The sequence below is a fragment of the Camarhynchus parvulus genome, chromosome 13 (assembly GCF_901933205.1).
Source record: "Camarhynchus parvulus chromosome 13, STF_HiC, whole genome shotgun sequence".
NCBI lineage: Eukaryota > Metazoa > Chordata > Aves > Passeriformes > Thraupidae > Camarhynchus > Camarhynchus parvulus.
Window position 1 is genome coordinate 11,343,081 of NC_044583.1, and position 21,069 is coordinate 11,364,149.

Consider the following 21,069-nt stretch of genomic DNA (forward strand, 5'->3'; position numbering starts at 1 on the left):
TCCAAACTTCAGTGCAAGCAGGGATTTGCTGATTTCATTTATGCTGAGCCTTATATCTGAATGCTGGGGCCCTGCTTGCTTTGTCCTAACACGGTGGAATTTTCTCTGTGGGGAAACTTATACTGCTGACTCATTGCATCAACTCAAAACAGATTTATGTTTACAAAAGAAAAAAACCACCACCCTTTTCTTTCTTAGTTTTCCATAGTAATATTGGATTTGTTATTCCTACAGAATACCTCCTATCTCCTGGAACAGGCTACAGCCCACAGACCACATAGGAGCTCTGAGCTCGGTGGCTCAGACACAGCTTTCTATGGAGTTGCTCTCAGCTTGCGCAGCTCAGACATAACGCAAGGCTGCTGTAACTTCCAGGCTACCCCAGAGCCTGTTTTCCTCACCATGGGGCAGTGTTCCCTGCCCTCCCACATGGCTGTGTGCGTGGCAGGTCACAGAGACTCCTCAAGTTTAATCTTGACCTTGTTCACATGGTCCCATCAAACCCGGCATCGCCTTCGGCCTGTCTGTCCCATCGGCCCGCCAAGGACACTTCTTTCTGTATTTTCCCGTGTTTCTTTAATGATTCTATGTACAAACGTTCAATATTTACACAGTGTTTCACCTCTACAAAACTACAGTACTTTCATTTTCAAAATACAGCGCAGGTTAAATGTTCTGGAATTGCACAAGGCCTTTGGGCAAGCAGCTGCTGAGCAGCGCTGCCATGTTGTGAACACGCTGGAGTCTGTGTCACTGTTCACTGTTTTATTAAACCCTCGGCTTGTAGTTGAGGAAAAGAACCACGGGATACACTGAATTTGCTGAATAGGCAAGAAAACCTGAACAACCTTTCTAGGGAACGAGAAGACAAAAAGACAGCTCTGCTGTTTAACACAGCGCTATTTTATGGGCCACAGGGTGAGGGGCATGAGGGAATGGCGGGGGCGCGGGGAGGGCGGGAGGGGCTGGCCCCGCCCCCTGCCGTCCCTTACCGCCCCCTGCCGCCCGCAACGCCCCGTCAGCCTCCGCAGCGCCCCTGGACCGACACGCGTTGGGACCCCGCCCACATCCCAACGGCCTGCCCGCAACCACCCAATCAGCCGGCACTTCCTGCAACCTCGCCGACCAATGACAGCGCTCCACGAAGGGCAGCGCCGTTGGGGGCGTGTTTAGAGGCGGGCCGGCTGTTGATCAGCGGTGATATCAGCCAATAAGAGCGCAAAACCGATGGCTGGGCGGGCGGACGGGCGCGCAGTGCGCCAATGGGAGAGGCTGAGCGCCGTGAGGCGGGGGTGGGGCTGGCGCGCGGCAGATAGGCGGGCGGCGGCGGGCGCGCGGGCACGTGACGGAGGTGAGGGGAGCCCGGCGGCGGTGGCCGGGGCGGCGGAGGGTGAGTGTGTCCGTCCGTCCGTCCGTGCCCTCTCTCCACAGCCGCTGCGGCTCCGGAACATCGGGGCGGGGAGCGGACTCGCCCGCGGCGTGAGGCGGTGGGGGAGCCCGGCCTGTCGTGGGGCGTGCGGCGGGGCGCTGCTGGGCCCTGGGGGGTGGGCGGCCCGTGCGTGGTCCCGGCCCCATGCCGGGGGTGGGAAGAGGCGGGGACCCCCCGGAGTCAGGGCGAGAGGGACGACCCGGGGAGGCCCTTGAGGCCGGGGGCGGGCGCGGGGCTGCGGCGGCGGTAGCGCCGGGTCCCGCCCGGCACCCGCAGGGCTCGGAGCGGCCTGGGGGGAGCGGCGGCTCTTCTGGTAAGTTCTGGGAGCGCCGCTCCGGGCAGCGGCCGGCGCCAGGGCCGCGTGGTGGGACCGGGAGGGAGGCGAGGGTCGCACGTAGATGCGGGCAGCGCGTGGTTTAGATTTTATCTGGCTACGTGTTCCATGTCGGAAATAATCTGGAACGTGCTCCCCGTGAAGCCCCGCAAAGGGCTATCAGGGGGTGGGTGCAGAGCATGGCGTGGGCCTGGCTGGGGCTGTGCGAGGGGAAGGAGAAGCCTCTGGAAGGGGGGAGCTCATGGCGCGGAGCTGGAGTCCCAACAGGTGAAGTGCAGGCGAGGAATCTGCAGCAGGAAGACCTGAAAATTTAAAGGGATTGAAATGCCTGCTTTGATTTCTGTCCCCCAAATATCGTTCGCATTGGGTGTCTTTAAAATAGTGTATAAATGACATCTCATTTCTCATTTCTGGCTGAAGATTGTGTTGTGTGCTTTTAAAAGAAGAAAAAAACCCACAGCATTGAATTAAAGCATGTACAGCACACTGCTTTCTTATCTGTACTGATTCTAAAGTGTGAACTTTCACATGCAGGTTTCTGATTCAGAACTTTCTAGGCTACTGAAAGAGAAATGCTGCAGGTGGTTTGGTCGTGAAGGGAAATGGGCATGTATTAATGGCAGTAGTAATGGTAAAGGTCCAGACCTCAAGATGATCAGTGTGAACATAATTAGTGCTGCAGAGCTTCTGCAGATCATCGTGGAAAACTCTTTCTGGAACTTATTTAGAGTATGTTAGATGTCTGAAAACTGGTCTCTAGGCATGTAATGTATTTCTAAATGTAGTGTGTTGATTCACGTTGTCAAGTAAGCATGGTTATCACATGGGTTTTATAGGACAGTCTTGCACGTTGTGATTTTGGTTGTTGCTAAAGTACTGCAAAGAGATAGCAGAACTATAATAATGTATGAGCTAATGCAGATAAAATAATGGTTAAATATAGGTTGGTATATATATTACTCTAGGTTCACACTGAGGTACCTGACTTCAAAGACCACTTTATTCTTAATTTAGCTGTATTTGATGGGCTTATGCAAAACACTTAATTAAATTAGGAAAAGGTCTGAGTAAAACTTTGTGGTTGTGTTAACTTCTAGTATTTCTAGTTTAAAAAAACATTATGAAGAAGATACTTGTACAATTTACAGGCAGCATCACAAGCTGCATATGATATGTAAACTGCTTTTTGGGGTCAGCTACCCTCCTAGGAAGGGAATCTAGTGTAAAATAGTAAGAAAGTTTTGAAATTCCATCAGATTGCCCTCTCATTTGGTATGCTGTAGCACTTCCCCTGAGTAAATGAATAAATCCTTTACAGGGAATTCACTGAGACTTGTACTTAGCTCCATCTTTTACTTATTTTTCTGGCCTTTGATTTTCTGCTTCTGGTAGTAATCATGGTGGCAGCCTGTTCTTGCTGGAATCAGTTCTGTAGCAGGGCAAACTTGAATTGATTTCTAGGTGTGATGGTCTCAAAGATCTTGGGGTCCCTCCAGATCTGCCCCCACTAATATAATTTTCCTAGCAGCCCATCTGTTTTATGAGGTCAAAAAGCCTCATGGTTCTGTCTTACCCTCCAAGGACTTCCAGTTCTGCAGGAAGGATATCTGTGCTGACAAACAGTATCTGCTTTTTGCTTCTGTACTGTATCTGCACTGTTGTACATTATTTTTAGAAACTGGCATATTTGAAATGCCTATTAAAAGCAAGCTTTGTTGCTGTCCCTTTTCACACCTAATCCCTTGCCTGGTTTGTGCTCTCTACAACCCAAACAGGAGGCAGCTTTTTTTTGTGGGGATCCCCAAGAGAGGTTTGGCTGATCCTTTCCAGGAGACTTCTTCCTCATGTAGAAATATATCCCAGCCACTCCTTACTGAAGGGGGGGGGGAAAAAAAGGGGTCTAGGAGGGTAAACCACCACCATGGAGAGTTCTTGCCTCTCTTGTTAGTAAAGTGGTTTTCTTTAGCCTTGTCTGCTGTTCATTGAGTTATGATGTTAAAGGCAGAATCTTCACCATACTGGAAGCTGTCCAGCTGAAAAACAGTATTTTAGAGGAAAAAGTGTTGTCTGCATTACATGAGTTGTTGCATATACATGAACATAATTTTATTATATCCCCTCTTGAGAGATTCTGAGGCACTGTACTGGCTGTTGAAATTACAGTATTTGGCCACACAGTTTTCAGCTACACCATGCTGTCCATCCCCCAAATCTGCCTAAAGACAGATCAGGCAGGTGCAGGTGACAGACCTGCTCTTGAAACTGTGGTATTGAGCCAGCTGTGCTGCCAACAGCTTTATTTCCTCTATCCTTGGCTACTTACTTTCGCTGGTACTGCTACATCTCTTTTTGCTTTTGCTGCTGGGTTGGCCTGGGGTATTGATTCACGGTTAAAATAAGATGGCAGAAGGACTTGGAGCCATCTTAAACCAGCGGCTGGTTCATCATGAGCCTGAGTAAACAGTTACCCTAGCACCGCAGAGGAGGCAGGATGTGGAAGGCAGAGGGATTGTGAGATGTAGAAGAGATTTCCTCTGCTCTTCAGTAGTTCTGACTCTAGGAAATCAGTGCACTACCAAGTAGGGTAAGTGAGCCTTTGCTCAAAACCCACAGAACTCTCATTTGAGAGGGAAAATGTATATCTGTGTCTCAGCCTTTCTGTTCTTGTCTCCTTGCATTATTTTTTTGTGTTGTGATGAATCATCTTTATGTTGACTTTAAATTTTTCTTCCCTAATTCTTGCCTTGCATGAGGCATTGTGCTTGTTTCCACTGGTGTGCTTCTGCTGTGAATACCACACTGGAACCCGGTGTTGGGAGCACAGGACTTTGCTAGCTGGATTTGTTCTTCCTTTGCTTAAGTCACTCAGCTGAGACTTCAGGTACTGCTGAAAGAGAAACCATTGATGCTCATCCAGTTAAATTGCATAGGTGTTGTTTGTTGTAAGTGTCTTATTTTCATGGGATCTATTTAGTCTGACTCTTAATTATTTTTTAAAAAGAGCAAGTAGTAAACTAGATAGCCAGTAGCCATTCAATTGTAGTTATACATTCTGAAATATGCTGTATTATGAGCTGGCTTGATGAACCACTGAAATAGATTAGTAACCAAGGAGATGATTAAACTGGTTTTGCAGGCTCTGTTTGACCTGACAGGGGAGTTACTAAACAGTATGTTCTGGAAGAATGATAGCAGAGGGCTTGAAGATCCTTCCTGTGGGCAATTTCACTGTCTTCTAGGGGGACATGTATGTTAGGGAGAATAGTGACAACTGTCTGTTGTATGAGTGCTTCCAGTGTTGTACCAATAATAAAGAAGAACTTTCTTCTTTATGCCCAGAAAAAGGAGATTTCTAAATAAAAATTAATCTTTGAAGATGCATGACTCTCTTGAAAGCCTTGAACTCCAAAGGTGGCGATCACTTAGTCCTACATGGTAGGAGTTGTGCTTTTGGGGTAAGATCCTGATTCAGTTTCTGAATCCCACTCCAATTTGATTTTGATTTTACTATGTGAAAAAGTAAAGTCTGTAGTGCAGATGTTCCAGGAGACTATTTCCAGTACTCTGCTGTAGATCTTAAAAATACTGGGGTGAAATGTTTCAGCCTTCTGGCAATCAGGTGCACAGTGCTCAAATGTCAGCTCTGAAGTTTTCTGGGGTAGAAGCTGGCCATGGGTGTGTGCAGTGAAAGCAAGTCATCTGTAGCGCTGACAGTCTCAAACTTTGGGATTGCAGTAGTTTCTGCTTCAATCTGAGTGGTGTGCCAATGTCTGCAAGTGACTGAAGACTTGATTAAAAAAAAAGTACATGGAGTTATCTCTGACTTGAAACGTTGTTATGGTGAAAGTGATGGTTACACTGAAGTAGAATGGAGACGTCAGAAGCTCTCACCTATTATGAAAGTGTTCCTTTGTTAATGGCTTTTGGCAATTGCATGATCAGAAATACACCAACCTTCAGAAATGCTGCACAGTTTAACCTGAAGAAGAGAGGTCCAGGCAGAGTAAAAAATGGCCAAGGATGGTAATTGCTTGGAAATTGGACACTTTTTAAGGAAGAGGTCAGATCATAATAGAGTAGGTGAGAGTGTCTGAAGGTTAGACTATGTTTGAGGTGGCTAACTGAACACCTGTAGTTGCCAGCAACTTAAAGTTCTACTGAAAAATTGATTTATGCCTGTTTTGTATAAAACCCGAGTTGTATCTCTCTCCCCCTCCCTTCCTCTTCTATTTAGGAATAACCTAATTTACTAGGGCATAATTGTGTTTATGTTGTGTCCCTAAGGATTGTGTAAAGTGAATTTGAATTTTTTTCCTGTAGCAGTACATCCATTATGGATAGAAATAGCTTTTTAAATATCGAAAATGTGTGCCTCAGTTAAATTGCTCTTCTGAGAACATAGTGCCTTTTTTTTCTATAATTTAGCCAGCTTTTTATATTGTTTCAGGTTAAACAGAATAAGGAGTTTGGCATGATAACTGGCAGGTTGCAGAAGAAGCTACCAGCCTGTACTCAAGGTATACGAATGGTAGCTTATGTTGAATTTGGGACTGATTTAATATGTAGGAAATGTCCTAAGTAACTTTCTGCAGGGATATAAACTTGTGACAACTGCTTGCCAATGACTGTAGAGGTAAGGACGTGAAACTGGATTAGTTTCTCTTCAGACTTTTTGGCTCTCTTTTTTTTTGTTTTTTTTTGTGGGGGTGATGAAGCTTCCTTGGTAACTTGACCATGAAATACTTCTTCCTTGAAATGAGGTTCAGCAAGGCCTCAAATTCAGACAGAGCATTAAATGATAAGTGTAGCAGGGTAGATACATGTGGCTGTATCAGGAGCACAGACATGCAGCATCAGCAGCAGACTTCTGCCCCTGCTGTGCGGTCCCTGGCAGAATTGTCTGGTTTCACTAAGATGCTTTGACAGAAGAATTTCTGAGGCCACATGCCTTTGCCACTTGGGTGTGAGCATTTACCAAAGTCCATGTGCTGCTGACAAATATTTTCAAAGTGTTGTAGTTGAGGTGGGATTGTGAAGTAAGTAATTATTACATATGGAGTCAGTACTGGCAGGAAAGTTGTGGGGGATGATTTAATTCTTTCACCAAAACTTTTGTGCTGGTTGGCTACTGGTGAGATTACTGAAAGGATTACTTGCATGCTAAACCGTTAATACCCTTTGCACAAGGTTGGGAGGAGGGGTGCAGAAGCTCCTTCCTTTTAGGAAAGGAGAGAATTGGCTCATTTTTAACTTTGGTATATTTCTAAGATTAACTTTGTAATATCACTTTCCAAATCATGACATGATCATTTTATCAGCATAGTATAATTTGAAAGCAACTATAAAACTGTATAAGCTTCTTGAATTTAGTTCTATTTTAAAAATATTTAGTGCAGCCCTATTAGTAAGTAAGGTAAGACAAAATGAAACCCTTTCCATGGAAAGGTGTTTTTGTGCTGTTTCATCTGTGGTTGCTTCAGTCACACAGGGCACATCCAGAGTTCTAAAGATCACTTTTTCAGATGAAGCTTCAGGCTCTTGTTTCTGTATTGCTTTTATGCTGCTGGGTATGAGTTTATTCAAAGAACACATTATCTGTGCAAGGAGAATTTGCAGCTCCAAGGGTACTGATGTCTGCTTGACCCTTTTCAGTCCTTGGTTTTGTGTTGTGGCTTTCACACTAGTAAGAGCTGTTTTGAGGTCTGAAACTATTTTCAGTTTTGGCTGTACACTGTGCATTAAGCAAACAAGCTTTGCTCATATATAACAGCCCTTGGAAGTTTTTGTCAGCTATTCCTTCTGGAATGATTGTCCTTTTGGCTCAGAGCTGTTTGGGTGCAGTTGCCTGAACTGAGTGGGGGAGGTCTCTGCACATGCATTTGGACCATAGTCCTCAAGGCCAACACTATTGTTGGAAAACTGGCTGCAATTGCATGTTCCTGTAGTGACAAACTGGACATGACCTCAGCTCAAGTCTTTAAAATTACACTTTTGTTGTAGTTATAAAACTACAGTTATAAAGTTTTTAAATCCTCTCTGTCATTAGAAGTAAGTTAAAGAATAATCTAAGTATGGTAGATCTAGTATGCAGTGTAGTCTTGGAAAATTGGATAACGCTGATAAGCTTTTGAGAATGTAAACTCTTTTAGTTGCCTAAACGTGCATTGGAAAGTTGAAAGTTTGTTTCCTAGCATGATCTTAAACCCCTGCAGGCACTGTTAACTCTGCTTGAGTTATGTTTGAAAGTCTGCAGGGCTGCAGTGTGAGGTAGGAATGTAAGGGAAGGAGGGAGGGGATGTTTGGTTTTATACTTGTTTTCAAAAAAAAGTTCAGTCTCAGTTATACCTCTGGTTTTGGGAGGAAAATTTGGAGTGGGATTCAAAGGAGAAAAGATGAGCATGGCACACGTTGTCGTTGTGAGGGTTTTGGGCAGATAAAACTGAGCAGGGTTCTGGGAATGTTGCCTTCTGTATCAACCTAAAGATGCAGTGATCTTGTCGTTTTTCTAGGAGGAAAGTCAAATTGAAACCCATTTTACTTGCAAGATATTTTAAGCTACAGCTTGTCAATATCTATTGTGTTTTAGGTGTGACAATGTGCTGAGCACCTTATGAATTAGTTTAGGTGTGATATTTTAATTCTGTAAGGCTCCAGTTAACAGCTACTCTTTCCTTGGTCATCTTGTTAAATTAGAGATTGAAAGAAGGGAATTGAATCAAGTGACAGTTTCCAGGCGCTTCAACTGCTTATAGGCATCTGCCAGTAGTAGCAATGACTGTTGGCAGTAATTCTACAATAAAACCTGGGGAAGGGGTTTGATTATTGAAAACACCAGAGCTCTGCATTTGAAAGGACAAAAAATATATTGAACAGGAGATGTGGATTGAGTACTCTGCAAAAATTACTATTTTTGAATAAAATTGAAAATTGTGTTTCAATTTTCTGGACTGAATGGAAGCTTGAGTTCCTGCACGGTGTATTGAAAGTCCTTCATAAGCATGAAATAGGTTTTCTTTTTAGGCTTTTACAGCCACATATGTTGTGGTGTCATGTGTGTGTCTGCTGTCCTGCTTGTGGGATGTGACAGTGTAAGAGCAAAATTATGACACTTCTGCATGATCTGCAGAACATGTACATGTGGTTCTCCACTGAGTTAATATCTGTTTGATATTAAATACTTAGCTTTATGTTGTGTTCCTTCCCAGCTTTTAGAGCTGTCTCAGGCAGGTGCTGTAAATAACAGGGCTGGAGAGATAAGTTTGCACTTCACCTGTTGCCTTGGATGCTCTGATTTGTACAGAGAAGCATCGTGTGGCTCTGTGTGCAGGGCTGGCTTGACCACTTTGCCTTGTCCTGTTTATTCAGAACATGGAGCTGAAATGGCTGCTGTGTGTGACCCTGCTAGCCCTCGGGATCCTTGCTCTCCAGGCACATGATACGGATGAAGACAATGATGCTGATGATGTAGTTGATATTGAGGATGACTTGGATGATGGTATTGAGGATGTAGAAGAGTCAAAGTCTGAAACAAGCAGTGCTCCTCCAGCTCCAAAGGTTTGACATAGAATTTCTTTTAACAATTGAATTACTCCTTGTGTTTTGGTTAATGGGAGTCTGATCAGAGTTGTCTTTATTTTCTTAACCTCTTGTAATGTTATAAAAGATGTTATCTAGGAGTAGGTCTTGGAATTAAGGTTGGCTGCTTTGTTCCTGTTTTCATGTCCCCCATGTTCTTCCAGAAGACTTAGATCTATCCTTGAAATCTGTGATGTGAGTATCAGGAGTCATTGCTAAAATTTCCAGTTGGGTATATACTTGAGTTTTAGTTGTAGACAGGAGTACAGCAACTTGGCACAAGCAGCAATATTTATGTGATTTCTGTGTTTATGCTTCAAGAATGTCCAGGTGAGCTGTACTTGAATGTAGGAGGGAGTGTGAGCTTTACATGCCTGTATTTTTGTAGAATAAAGAATGTGTCTTGAAAGGTGCATAAATGCCTCCCTTTTCCAATAGGTTACTTACAGGCCCCCTGTCCCAACTGGTGAAGTGTATTTTGTGGAATCTTTTGATAAAGGAACTCTGGATGGGTGAGTATAATGTGAAGGATGATTTGGTACAGCAAATAGTGTAAGATCTTGGTGAAAGGCCATGAAGCCCTCCCTGCAGAACTTGTATTATTCAAAACTGAATCAAAGGGCCCCTGTTCAGTTGGGATTACAGTAATGACTTCTTGAGGCTAGGTGTTCAGATGCTGAGTTAAACCAGTACTTCCTTAAGTTCTAGTAATAAAGGGGAGGTGAGGCCATTACATGTGGCTTTTTTACTTTCCTGAGGTGATGTGAGGATGGTAAGGTGCTACTTCTGGTTTTGTTTTTTTTTACAGGAGCGAGGTACTTGCTCATGAGGCCATGGTCCTACCTTGGGGTGGGAAGTAGCAAACACAGAAAAGTTTGTGGGCTTGGAAACAGAACTCTTCAGGGGATCAAGATTCTAGGGTGTAGTCATGAGACCGCAAGGGCTACCTTATCTTAAGGGCAGGATTTTTAGTGTGTGTGTGGTGGGGGGAAATACAGTTTCCTAACCATTGGGTGTCTGTCTTCTAGATGGGTCCTTTCCAGAGCCAAGAAAGATGATACAGATGATGAGATTGCCAAATATGATGGTGAGTCCAACTAAGGTTTTGGATGATAAATGTTTCTGATGCTGTTTGTCATGTATGAAGAAGAGGTGCAAGTCTTTCTTTTCTGTTTCTCAGCTAAAATTATGTTCACTGAAGAAAATGAGAGGGATATTTATATACCTGGCCAATAATATAAAATGTAGTTCTAATTTGTGACGGTGTTCACAGGGGTCTTAGGATGAGGGGAGAGATGTAGATCTGACTCCATGTTACAGAAGGCTTGATTTGTTATTTTATGATATGTATTACATTAAGACTATACTAAAAGAATAGAAGAAAAGGTTTCATCAGAAGGCTAGCTAAGCTAAGAATAGAATCAGAAAGAATGATAACAAAGGTTTGTGGCTCAGGCCCTGTGTCCAAGCCAGCTGGGCTGTGATTGGCCATTAATTACAAACAACCACATGAGACCAATCACAGATCCACCTGTTGCATTCCACAGCAGCAGATAGTCATTGTTTACATTTTGTTCCTGAGGCCTCTCAGCTTCTCAGGAGGAAAAAATCCTAAGGAAAGGATTTTTCATGAAAAGATGACTGCGACACTAATTTACACAAAATATCCACTCAGAGATTTTAAAATAAATGTCTTTGATCAATTTCCTCCCCAGGTAAGTGGGAAGTCCAAGACATGAAGGAAACGAAGCTTCCAGGAGACAAAGGGCTTGTAATGGTGACCCGAGCCAAGCATCATGCAATTTCCTCCAAACTTTCCAAGCCATTTGTGTTTGATACCAAACCCCTTATTATACAGTAAGTAAAGAGTAATTTGATGTTCTGTTGATTCCAGGGTGACATGATAGCAAGTTGAGGTTAATTCCCTAACTGAGCTTTTTTTGACTGGGGCGTCTAGATGACAGCAGATGTTGTAACATATTATTACTGTTTTGAGTAAGAGTAAAATAGTAACCCAGATTCCCAAAGTGGGGAGTTAGTAACAGCATGGATCCTTCTGAACGCTGGGAAAGGAAGAAGTCTCTGCAAACTAGTCTTGGTAACCTGTCTTGTGGCTTCAGTTCACTTGATTTAATTGTGGTAACAAGGTCAGGCAACTGACTTTTGTACTGCTAATTGTGGAAGTCCTTGTCCTTTTGAAAGAATGCTGGCCTGTAAGTAGGTCAGGGCACTTCCTTATACAGTAGACTGCCCCCTGTTTCTGAGGAGAAGTGGACAGAGGGGTAAAGATACATTTGTTTCCTCCTTCCTGTGTCTTAGTTCATTTGCCATGGAAGATGAACACCTTACATAGGTCACAACTGTTGTAGAAGAATCTACTTGCATGTGTGTTAGACTAACAAGTCAGGGGAAAAACAGTTCAGTGAGAACAGTTGTGCTGTGCACTATTAGTGATGTTATCAATTTTAAACTGAGTAAATTAATTTGTATTTGCACAAGATAATGAGTTGGTCACTTTGCTTTGCACTGTTTAGTTTTGGCTCGAAATACTAGGCTAAAAATAAAGCCCAGCGGTCATCCACTCCAGCTGCTGGCATTGTGAGAGGATCAAGCATACTTAGCTTATTCCTGACAGAGATAGTTTGCCTTTTTCAGGCTCCTTGGCATCCCTAAATACTGTTGTATGCTTATAACCCTAAAGGGGCTTCTCCTAAAATCCAATTGTCTTTGCTTTGTAGTCTTGCAAATTGAGTTGTCTGTCTACTGTAGTAGTTGTGGGGAAAATAATTGGTTTGCCTCAATCAGTGCTGAAGTGTCATATACCGGAAAGAAGAAAAGTATTTCTTCCTCTCTGCTTCTAGGTCATTATTGTCTAGGCCAGCACTCAATTTCCTTAATCTCTTCTGTTAGGTTAATTCTTCTAAATCTTCAATTTTTAAAATGTTTCCCAGGCTCTTGTGAATATTCTCTTACTCCTTATATCTATATGTATCTATATGATGGTATCTTTAATATTCACTGGATAAATTATTTAAAGCAAACAACAACAAAACAGTGTTACTGTTAATTTGTGCTGACAAAATTGTAATTGTGTATTGCAAAAATAATTTTTCCTCATGTATAACATGTACTCTCCCCTCTTCTATCCAAAACTAAAATTAGGTATGAAGTAAACTTCCAAAATGGAATAGAGTGTGGTGGGGCCTATGTGAAATTGCTTTCAAAAACCCCTGAGCTGAACCTGGTGAGTAATGCTCCTACTTTTGGGTATTAGCTGGGAAAGAACTTGAAGTTTTTTCACTTTGCTTGTTTTTGAAGAAACCTTTTTAGTGAAGGCGGTGGGGCCTGATTGCCCAAGTACTTTGCACTCAGCATTTTCCCAGTGCTTTCAGTTGGAGAGGATAAGTACTGAAATGTGACGGCCCCTTGAGTGGAAACTGAAGTTCCCTAATAGCTGAGCATTTGTAGACCTTTGCCAAACTCTGCAGTACTTCAGATTTTCCTGGGTTCTAGAATGAAAAAGGAGGTGCTTAAGAGAGTGGCCAGCACCTAAGGCCTAAGGACTGCATTTTGTCCTCTCACTGAAGTGGTTTAGCCTGTTCAGATGAGGCTGAACTGCTGGGTAACCTTGCATAGGCTCTTGTAGCCTATGGATTTTCTTTAGCTATTTTCCTAGACTTTATAAGACGTACCTTTTATGATTTGTTATCCTTCCTTCTTTTTTTCTGCAGTCTCATTGGAGTTGTATTATTAATACAATTTCCAAACTAGTTAAAAAACTCCAAAACAACCACAAACACCCAGAACACAGCTTGGCTGCCTAATAAGTTTCATATGTGCATTGAATTTTCAGATAACATTAGCAAGAACAAATAGACTTGCAGAGTTCAGTGATGATTCTATCCAGTTAGAGCTTAGATTGAGGCATACCCCAGTTCATAAGTGTAGACTAAAATGCAGCTTGGCTTCACTTTTAGTGCTGCTTATCACTTTGTGTGAAAGGAACTCAGTGGCCTTGCTAGGCTTTCATTATTGCCAGTAGCTGGATACTTCTAATTGATAGCTTTTAAAATACTTTGTTGTAATGTAGAGATATACTTAAGCATTGTGAGTGTCACACTAATATTTTAGATAACACCTGAGTAGCTGGTGTTTTCCATGTGGAAAGTGGAGCCCAAAGGTGCAAGATTAAATAGCTGGGATAATTCTTAGCACATTATTTTTTCTGGAGGCTTATATGAAGAACATACGCTTTAGTGTGGAGACTTCATGGATTTAATATTCAAGTTGCAGAATAGGTCTTAATGAATTGGGAGTTCTTATGCCAGACAATGACTGAAGTTGTATTTCAAGATAATGGAGTGAGGTATTGTGTGGTTTTATAGGATCAGTTCCATGACAAAACTCCATATACAATAATGTTTGGCCCTGACAAATGTGGAGAGGACTATAAATTGCACTTCATCTTCCGGCACAAAAACCCAAAGACTGGCAAATATGAGGAAAAGCACGCAAAGCGCCCAGATGCAGATCTGAAGACCTATTTTACTGATAAGAAGACTCATCTTTATACTCTAGGTATGGTGACTGCTAACTATGCATATTAATAATTACTACATCTTCTTCACCAGAAGCTCAGAGTGAGCCAGATGAACAGGTGAATATTTGTGCCAATGCACCATACAACTAAAAACTACTTGAAAGCTTCAAATGCAAAACCTGATTGTCTATGCAAAGGTTTATTTCATCTTTCCAGGAGGTCTTGATTCATGTAAGAAAGGTCATGCAACTTGAACTTAATACTTAAAGGAGAACTGAATTTCAGGGCAGTTGTAAGTAACTTGAACTAAGTATATTTGAAATAATTATCAGCGTGCATACACTGCCTGAATGCTGCCTCTGGGTAACATGGGGTATGCTAAGCTTTAGATGCAGAGGCATTACAGTTTGTTTTAGTTTTGTTTGTATTTTTTTCTGCGTCCATGTACCAGATAAACTCAGGAGTTCTTGAAATAGTGTCTAGTATATTAGCTATGATCAAAATCTTGCAGGAAGTACTTAGGAGTGTCTGTCTTTTCCTACTACAGAGACAGCAATAAATAAAGAAGTGAGATTAAAATCCTGTAAGTCGGTAGTAGGAAGTCTTAGTCTGGAGTAGAATGTGAGTATATACATTCTCGCTACTAAAGCAATACTTCCTGTGCCAAAGTCAACTTGTTGTGGTAACTGCTAAATCACTTTACAAACCTCCATGCTTTTAACACACATAGGACTTCTGCCAGGAGTCTGCCTTCTCACAGGGTGAGATGTGGTGCATCATCAGTAGTTGCACTTTGGTGTAAGGAGAAAGGTTCTTAGCAGTTCTTTAAAGCGGTTGATGGGTAGGTGGTAGCTTGGGTTGTACAGTGGGGATGAGTGATGCTCTATGACTCATGCTTTGTATAGTACATGCAATGACTACATCAACTCTTTTCCTTTCAGTCTTGAATCCTGACAATAGTTTTGAGATACTGGTCGATCAAACAGTTGTCAACAGTGGGAATTTGCTGAATGATATGTCACCTCCTGTGAATCCACCCCGAGAGATTGAGGACCCAAATGACCAGAAGCCTGAAGACTGGGATGAGAGACCAAAAATCCCAGACCCAGATGCTGTTAAACCAGATGACTGGTAAGGTGTTGGAAGGGTGGAATTGAGGGAATCCTTAGCCCCCATAATTTTGTCCTGATCAAAATTAGTAGTAGTACTTTGCAGTTGGCACCTTGATATGCCGTGAGACACATGTGTTAGGATTGCAAGGCAATTCCTTTCTGAAATCATGGAGTGACCCTGACAGAAGGGAAGGTGGCTGGCTGTCTAGAGCAGTGGGCTGGTTCAGAGTCTGTAGAATCACGCCTTGGGCTTAAGAATTTAGGTGTTGTCTATATTAACACATAATGCTCTGCCCTCAAGGGATGAGGATGCTCCTGCAAAGATCGCGGATGAAAATGCTGTGAAACCAGAGGGCTGGCTGGATGATGAGCCAGAATATGTAGCAGACCCTGATGCTGAGAAACCTGAAGATTGGTAAGTGTGCTACCTCTTGCAAATGGCAGCAGTTATTTCATGACTTCGGTACTGACGTTTGTAGTTCATTGTTGCTTGCTGACAAAGTTGCTGTTCAGGCAACTATTTTTCTCCAAAAGTAGAAGGCAGTGGTCTGAGGACTCATGTTCAGCATTCATCTCCACATTTTTCAACTCTTCTGTGACTGTAAGCAGAACAGGGCAGGGATGTTTACCTTGAAGTAGAACCTACTTGGAAGGGGCAGTGGGGGAGGCTGTGCTCAGGGACTGGCTTTTGTTGATCTTGTGTGCTTCACAGTCAGTCTTTGAAATCCTTGTTCCTTCTGCAGTGTATTTATCTACAGACTTATGCTATACAAAGTTTCAGTGTCTTCATTTAGCGGTAGGAATTTAGATTTTCCCAGAAATTGGACATTGTCTGAGCCATATTCTGTATGAAGGCAAGGGGTGGACTTCAAACTGAGTTTGCCATTTCAGGGATGAAGATATGGATGGTGAATGGGAGGCGCCTCAGATTGCAAATCCTAAATGTGAGACGGCTCCTGGCTGTGGTACCTGGCAGCGCCCAATGATTGACAATCCAAACTACAAAGGCAAATGGAAGCCTCCTATGATTGATAACGTGAACTATCAGGTTTGTGTTTTCATTGCTTAAGCTGGTGGCCAATAAAGTATCTCTCTCACAAAAAGCAGAATGATTTAGATTCAGCAGATGTAATTAGAAATTCAAGTGCAGTCATTATTATGCTATGTTTCAAGTGGACAGATTCCAAGTGCTTTCTTACCAGGCATCACTTCATTGTATTGATTCCCAAAGACTGATTAGTTACACCTGTAGATGTTGTAATTAAGTGCAATGGATTGTTATATCTCTCCATTCATAATGGGCTGAAAACTAAAATTTGTCTTCTAGTAGATGAGGCTGAATGTCTTTTGTCTTTTCTAGGGTATATGGAAACCTAGAAAGATCCCAAACCCAGACTTTTTTGAAGACTTGGAACCTTTCAAGATGACTCCTGTCAGTGCTGTGGGGCTTGAGTTATGGTCCATGACATCTGATATCTTTTTTGACAACTTTATTATCTGTACTGATAGAGCTGTGGCTGATGATTGGGCCAGTGATGGATGGGGACTGAAAAAAGCAGCTGATGGTGCTGCAGAGGTGAGAGATGAAGGTTTAATTGTGTGCTGTGGAGTGGAACAGTAGAAGCGCCTCTGCTGTTCTCTCTCTCAGCCTTTGTCAATATATACCTGTATGTGCTAAGGCTGAGGGTTTTGCTAAACCAGGTCGGAGCCTCAATTCATAATTACAGTGTGTTAATGGTTGCTATAAGTAACTAAGAGTACTCACTGCTCTCTTCTGAGATTTTGCTCTGATATTTGGACTGTTTAGCCTAATTCTTAATTTGTAAGCTATGGGAAAAGTACTTGTGCAGGTTACCTTGATTTTTTTTTTAGGTCTGAAATAACAATGTTTAAAGTTGCAAAAAGCCTATTTGAAAATGTTGTAGCTTAAACTTAGGTGGTAGCTTGCTGTATGAGGTGGAATTTGACAGTTCTTTTGGTCTTACAGCCTGGTGTTGTGGGCCAGATGATGGCAGCTGCTGAAGAGCGTCCCTGGCTTTGGGTAGTCTACATCCTCACTGTGGCTTTGCCAGTGTTCCTCGTCGTCCTTTTCTGCTGTTCTGGAAAGGTAAATGCATTTCCTTTGATAATTAGCCTCATGTTTGAAAGGATGTTCAGTAAAATGTGCCTGAATGTCACAAATAATTGCCTGGGTTTGTCATTGCCTTTCAGAAACAGCCAAGTGCTGCAGAATACAAGAAGACTGATGCTCCTCAGCCTGATGTGGTGGATGACGAGAAAGAAGAAGAAAAAGATAAAGGAGAAAAAGAAGAGGAGGAGGAAGAGGAGGACGCAAATGAGGAAAAGCTTGGTAGGTAAACTAAGTAATCTTGAATGATGTTCTCCCTGATAGACTAAACCAACAGGATTGGCAGATATAGAATAAAGCCAATGGTGAACTGAAGATAAGTCAGGAAGGAGAATGTTTTTGGTTGTTTTTCGGTGGGGTTTTTTGTGTTTTGGGTTTTTTTTTATTTTTAATATTTTTTCCCCATTTTCCCTTGAAGAGAAGCAGAAAAGTGATGCTGATCTAGGAAGTGCTAGTCAAGAGGAAGAAGAAGAGGAGGAGGAGGAAGACAGGAAACCTGCATCAGAGGTAAGAGTGCCTAATCTTTGAAGGAAGCTTATGCATTTTCTTTCCTAGGTTGTGTAGAGCAGGCCTTACTACAGTGTTAAAAGTTAACCTGGCTCATGTGACCCTCCCTCCCAGTTCTTTAGACACTTTAGAAAACTTAATCTCCCTGAAGAATAGAAATTGCTGTGGCTGACTTGAGCAGGCTTGGGCACCCTGCTAAAGGCACTGCTGTAGACCTGCCTTGAGGGGAGTGGGACTGTTGGAAGGCAGTTTCTTGAGGCAGAAGGCTTACTCAGCTTCAGTTGCAGTCAGGATATGACCTTAAGTGCTCTACACTGACACAATGATTCAAAAATGAGTGGAGTGTTGCTTGAAGTGAAAGGATTCTCCCAGCAACAGAAGCTGTTGAGCACTCCCAACAAATGGTGTACATCCACTGTGAAAACAAAGAATTTGCCTGTTTGCCACGAAGTACTTTAAGCAGTAGGTCCTTTCAAAAACTGAATTCTAATGTAAAAGTGAAAGTGGATTATTTTTCATAGATTTTCTCAAAATAGTTATGAAGGGTATATTTAGGTTTTATTTTATTGATCTTTACACAAATTGCTTTCTTGCAGGAGGAGGAAACTGTGAATAGATCACCCAGAAACAGAAAGCCAAGGAAAGATTGAAAAAAGTCATAAGAACTTGATCTGTGATTTCTTTTTTTTTTGTTGTTGTTTTCAAACATGGTTCTGGGAGAGGACCTTGGACACCTTACATTGAAACTTGGACAAACCTCAAGATTTCACCATCCACAGGTTCCAGTCACACGATCCAATGTAATGGAGTGTCTAGCAGTAAAATATTTGCAATCATCTGTTTTAAAGAGCATCATTCCTGTAGAAAGAAAGCATTTAATATAATGGGCTGTGGATTTTGGAATGTAACATAACTAACCTTTTCATTTTTGGTTTTAAATATTCTTTTCTGTTCTTAAGTAGATTGGTAGAATTTTTCCAGTCTCAAACCTTGGCTTAATTTAATATATTAATTAGTGAAATATAACAATGAATCTTGAAAGTGCTAGGTGATAAAAATGCAGTTTTATAACTAGTTTTTTTTACAAATATGTAAATTCCTAAATGCACCGATGTCTTTATACCCCGAAAATTTGGTAATTGTTCGAAGAAAAGTTGTCAATGCATTTGACAACACCCCTGCCCTCAAAAGAAAAGACAGCTGGGAGGAGATGTATGAGGAAACCAGTAGTGAAACTCTCTAATCAATCAACTTCATTCTTTTGGGGGGAGGGGAAAAAGGAAGAAGGGGTGGAAGGAAGGGGTTAGGCAGTCTATAAAATATATGCATACTGTGCATGGCTAAAGCCCTGCGAAATGTTGACAAACAATCTAGGATTTGGAGTGGGTCATCTTAATGTGGCATTTAATCCTGCAGAGCTTGCAGACAACCAAGTTTATTTGTTCTTGAACTCTTTTTGTAAAGCTGAGGGTTGCTGGGGAGGTGTGGTTAGGCTACTTCCCCCTTTGCCCTCTGTTCAGCCACCGGTGTTTTCCTCTCTGTGACGACACAGCTCTTCCTGAGAGCAGCTTTTCCTCAGCTGCTGAAGCACTTCATGTTCAGCTCATTGTCAAACTCGATTTCATAGCTAGGCCTGCTCCTTTCCAGGGTCCAAACACTGAATAAGACAGTGTCCCATATCCTCTCACTGTTGTCACTGTATGTCTGCTGTAGAAATGAGGGAGGTAGGCAGGTAGACAAGTTGAAGTGAGTATTTGTAAAGAAAAAAAACCACAACCAAGATGTCAGTATTGTAGGTGGGAAAGGAGCATGTGGAATCTCTTAACTGGTATGTGAAATTGTTTTAAGTCCTTTTATCTGCTCTTCATGTAACAAGTGCATTCTAAATTATATTGTGAATGTTAGGAAATTCCAATTCCAGCTGAATAAATTTTTTTAAAGTGTTGAGTCTACCATACTACACTGTTTCAAACACCTTTTTTTTGTGGAATGCAGGTGAGCACTACAAGAGCATTACCTCTGAGGGTGAGATGGATGTAATTCATTACACTGTACCAAATATGTTTGCATTTGGATGTCTATGTAGATAAACTTTTGCCTTTGTTTAGAATGAAATTAAATGTCATGAAATTATTCTTCTTGCACTGAACTTAAACACTCCAGTGTTGTTTGGTCATATGATAGGTATAGTATGTGGAATAGTTCCCAGGGGTTGTGGGGGGAAGAGTGTTCCAATTACCTTGCAAACAATCTAACCAATTACTAAAAGACTCTTGTTTTGGGTTTTTTTTTTTTTTTTTTTTTTTTTGTAAAACACCTTTTGCTGCCTGTCCTTATGTTGTATCCCTTGGTTGTTGTGTTTGAAATATTAGTGATCACAAATGCATAGCAGGATTTCTTGATCTCTCTGCAGTGTACAAATAAACTATTGTAAGCAAGATACTGGAAGTAATTTCAGACTTCTGTTGGGAGCTATTGCATGTTTAGAATGCCTTTGCCTGTTGAACACCTGGTCAATACTGCTCCTTATTGCAAAAATAGCTTATACTCTGACATGGAAGATGTCATAGCTTAAGCCTTGCTACTAGCTTGTTCTCAGGACTGTATTTTTATCAAGGAGCAGCTGCTATTTATGACTCTCAGTCCTTTGAGATGAAGTATATGTAAATGGTTTCAATTCAGCTAATGTTTTGAGCACAACATAAAAATCTAATTAATCTAATGGTTTTTTATCTTAATATGCAAATTGCCTTAAACTCCCAAACAACCCCTGTGCATACATGTTCTTTCAAAGCATCAAAAGTGAACTTGAGATCTGCTATCAGCTTTTAAATAGCATTATATTAACGCTAATTGTAAATCTACATTTGCTTCTGCTAATTCTCCTGAAAAAGTCCTGTCTGCATGTTATGGCTTTTTTTGATACCATAGTGTATGCTTTAAATAATCACTACAATAAATGAAGACTTTCCAAAATGGATAGACAAGTTACTTTTTATCCTGCTTTCTGGCTTGGGTGCCTCAGTTTCACCTTAGAATTGCTCTTATTTTTAAAGTCTTGAGGGAAAAATACAGCTACCTGCTTATCCTCAGTGCATAAAGCATAGCTGTGTTTTTTAGAGTAGTGAAACTCCACCTGGCTGTGACCTGTGAACTGTGTTTGGAACTGTTACAGATCCTGGAAGGTGTATTTGGGCCTTTTGTGTCTGTGCAGCCAAGGATGGCAGCTCTTGACAAGGATGCTGAGTTTGAGGTGCTGTATCTGACAAGGGGGGAGTGTTGGGCTGAAATGGTGAATCAAAACAAAACCCATGGGCTCTGACACACAGGGCAGAAGTGCAGAGAGCAGCTTTTCTCCTAGAGCCAGTGGTTGGTAGGGGCAGTTGATCGGGTGCATCTAACCCACTAACCCCTTCCAGCAGCGTCCCTGATGTGATCTCCCCT

At 42.0% G+C, this 21,069-nt stretch overlaps 1 protein-coding gene across 3 annotated transcripts; it reads left to right on the top strand.

The window, feature by feature from the left end:
• Nucleotides 1-1,333: 1,333 nt before the first annotated feature.
• On the top strand, nucleotides 1,334-20,605 carry CANX (calnexin). 3 transcript variants are annotated; one of them, XM_030957109.1, is made up of 15 exons: nucleotides 1,334-1,390; nucleotides 9,129-9,317; nucleotides 9,777-9,850; nucleotides 10,367-10,425; nucleotides 11,054-11,195; nucleotides 12,501-12,582; nucleotides 13,724-13,916; nucleotides 14,820-15,009; nucleotides 15,292-15,405; nucleotides 15,882-16,038; nucleotides 16,351-16,566; nucleotides 16,978-17,097; nucleotides 17,202-17,340; nucleotides 17,537-17,625; nucleotides 18,222-20,605. In XM_030957109.1, exons 2-15 carry the CDS (start codon nucleotides 9,132-9,134, stop codon nucleotides 18,273-18,275), a joined length of 1,815 nt encoding a protein of 604 aa, XP_030812969.1. In that variant the 5' UTR covers nucleotides 1,334-1,390; nucleotides 9,129-9,131; the 3' UTR covers nucleotides 18,276-20,605. The 3 variants fall into 3 exon arrangements, with proteins under 3 accessions (XP_030812969.1, XP_030812971.1, XP_030812970.1); XM_030957111.1 differs by having other exon boundaries at nucleotides 1,378-1,487; XM_030957110.1 differs by lacking the exon at nucleotides 1,334-1,390 and adding an exon at nucleotides 1,596-1,742.
• The last annotated feature ends 464 nt before the right edge of the window (nucleotides 20,606-21,069 follow it).

Bases quoted from the DNA above. Each gene is read 5' to 3' on its own strand.
- CANX (XM_030957109.1), top strand. From the start codon at position 9,132: ATGGAGCTGAAATGGCTGCTGTGTGTGACCCTGCTAGCCCTCGGGATC. The intron at 15,406-15,881 runs GTAAGTGTGCTA...TTGCCATTTCAG, and splicing joins GCTGAGAAACCTGAAGATTG to GGATGAAGATATGGATGGTG. The intron at 16,567-16,977 runs GTGAGAGATGAA...TTGGTCTTACAG, and splicing joins CAGCTGATGGTGCTGCAGAG to CCTGGTGTTGTGGGCCAGAT.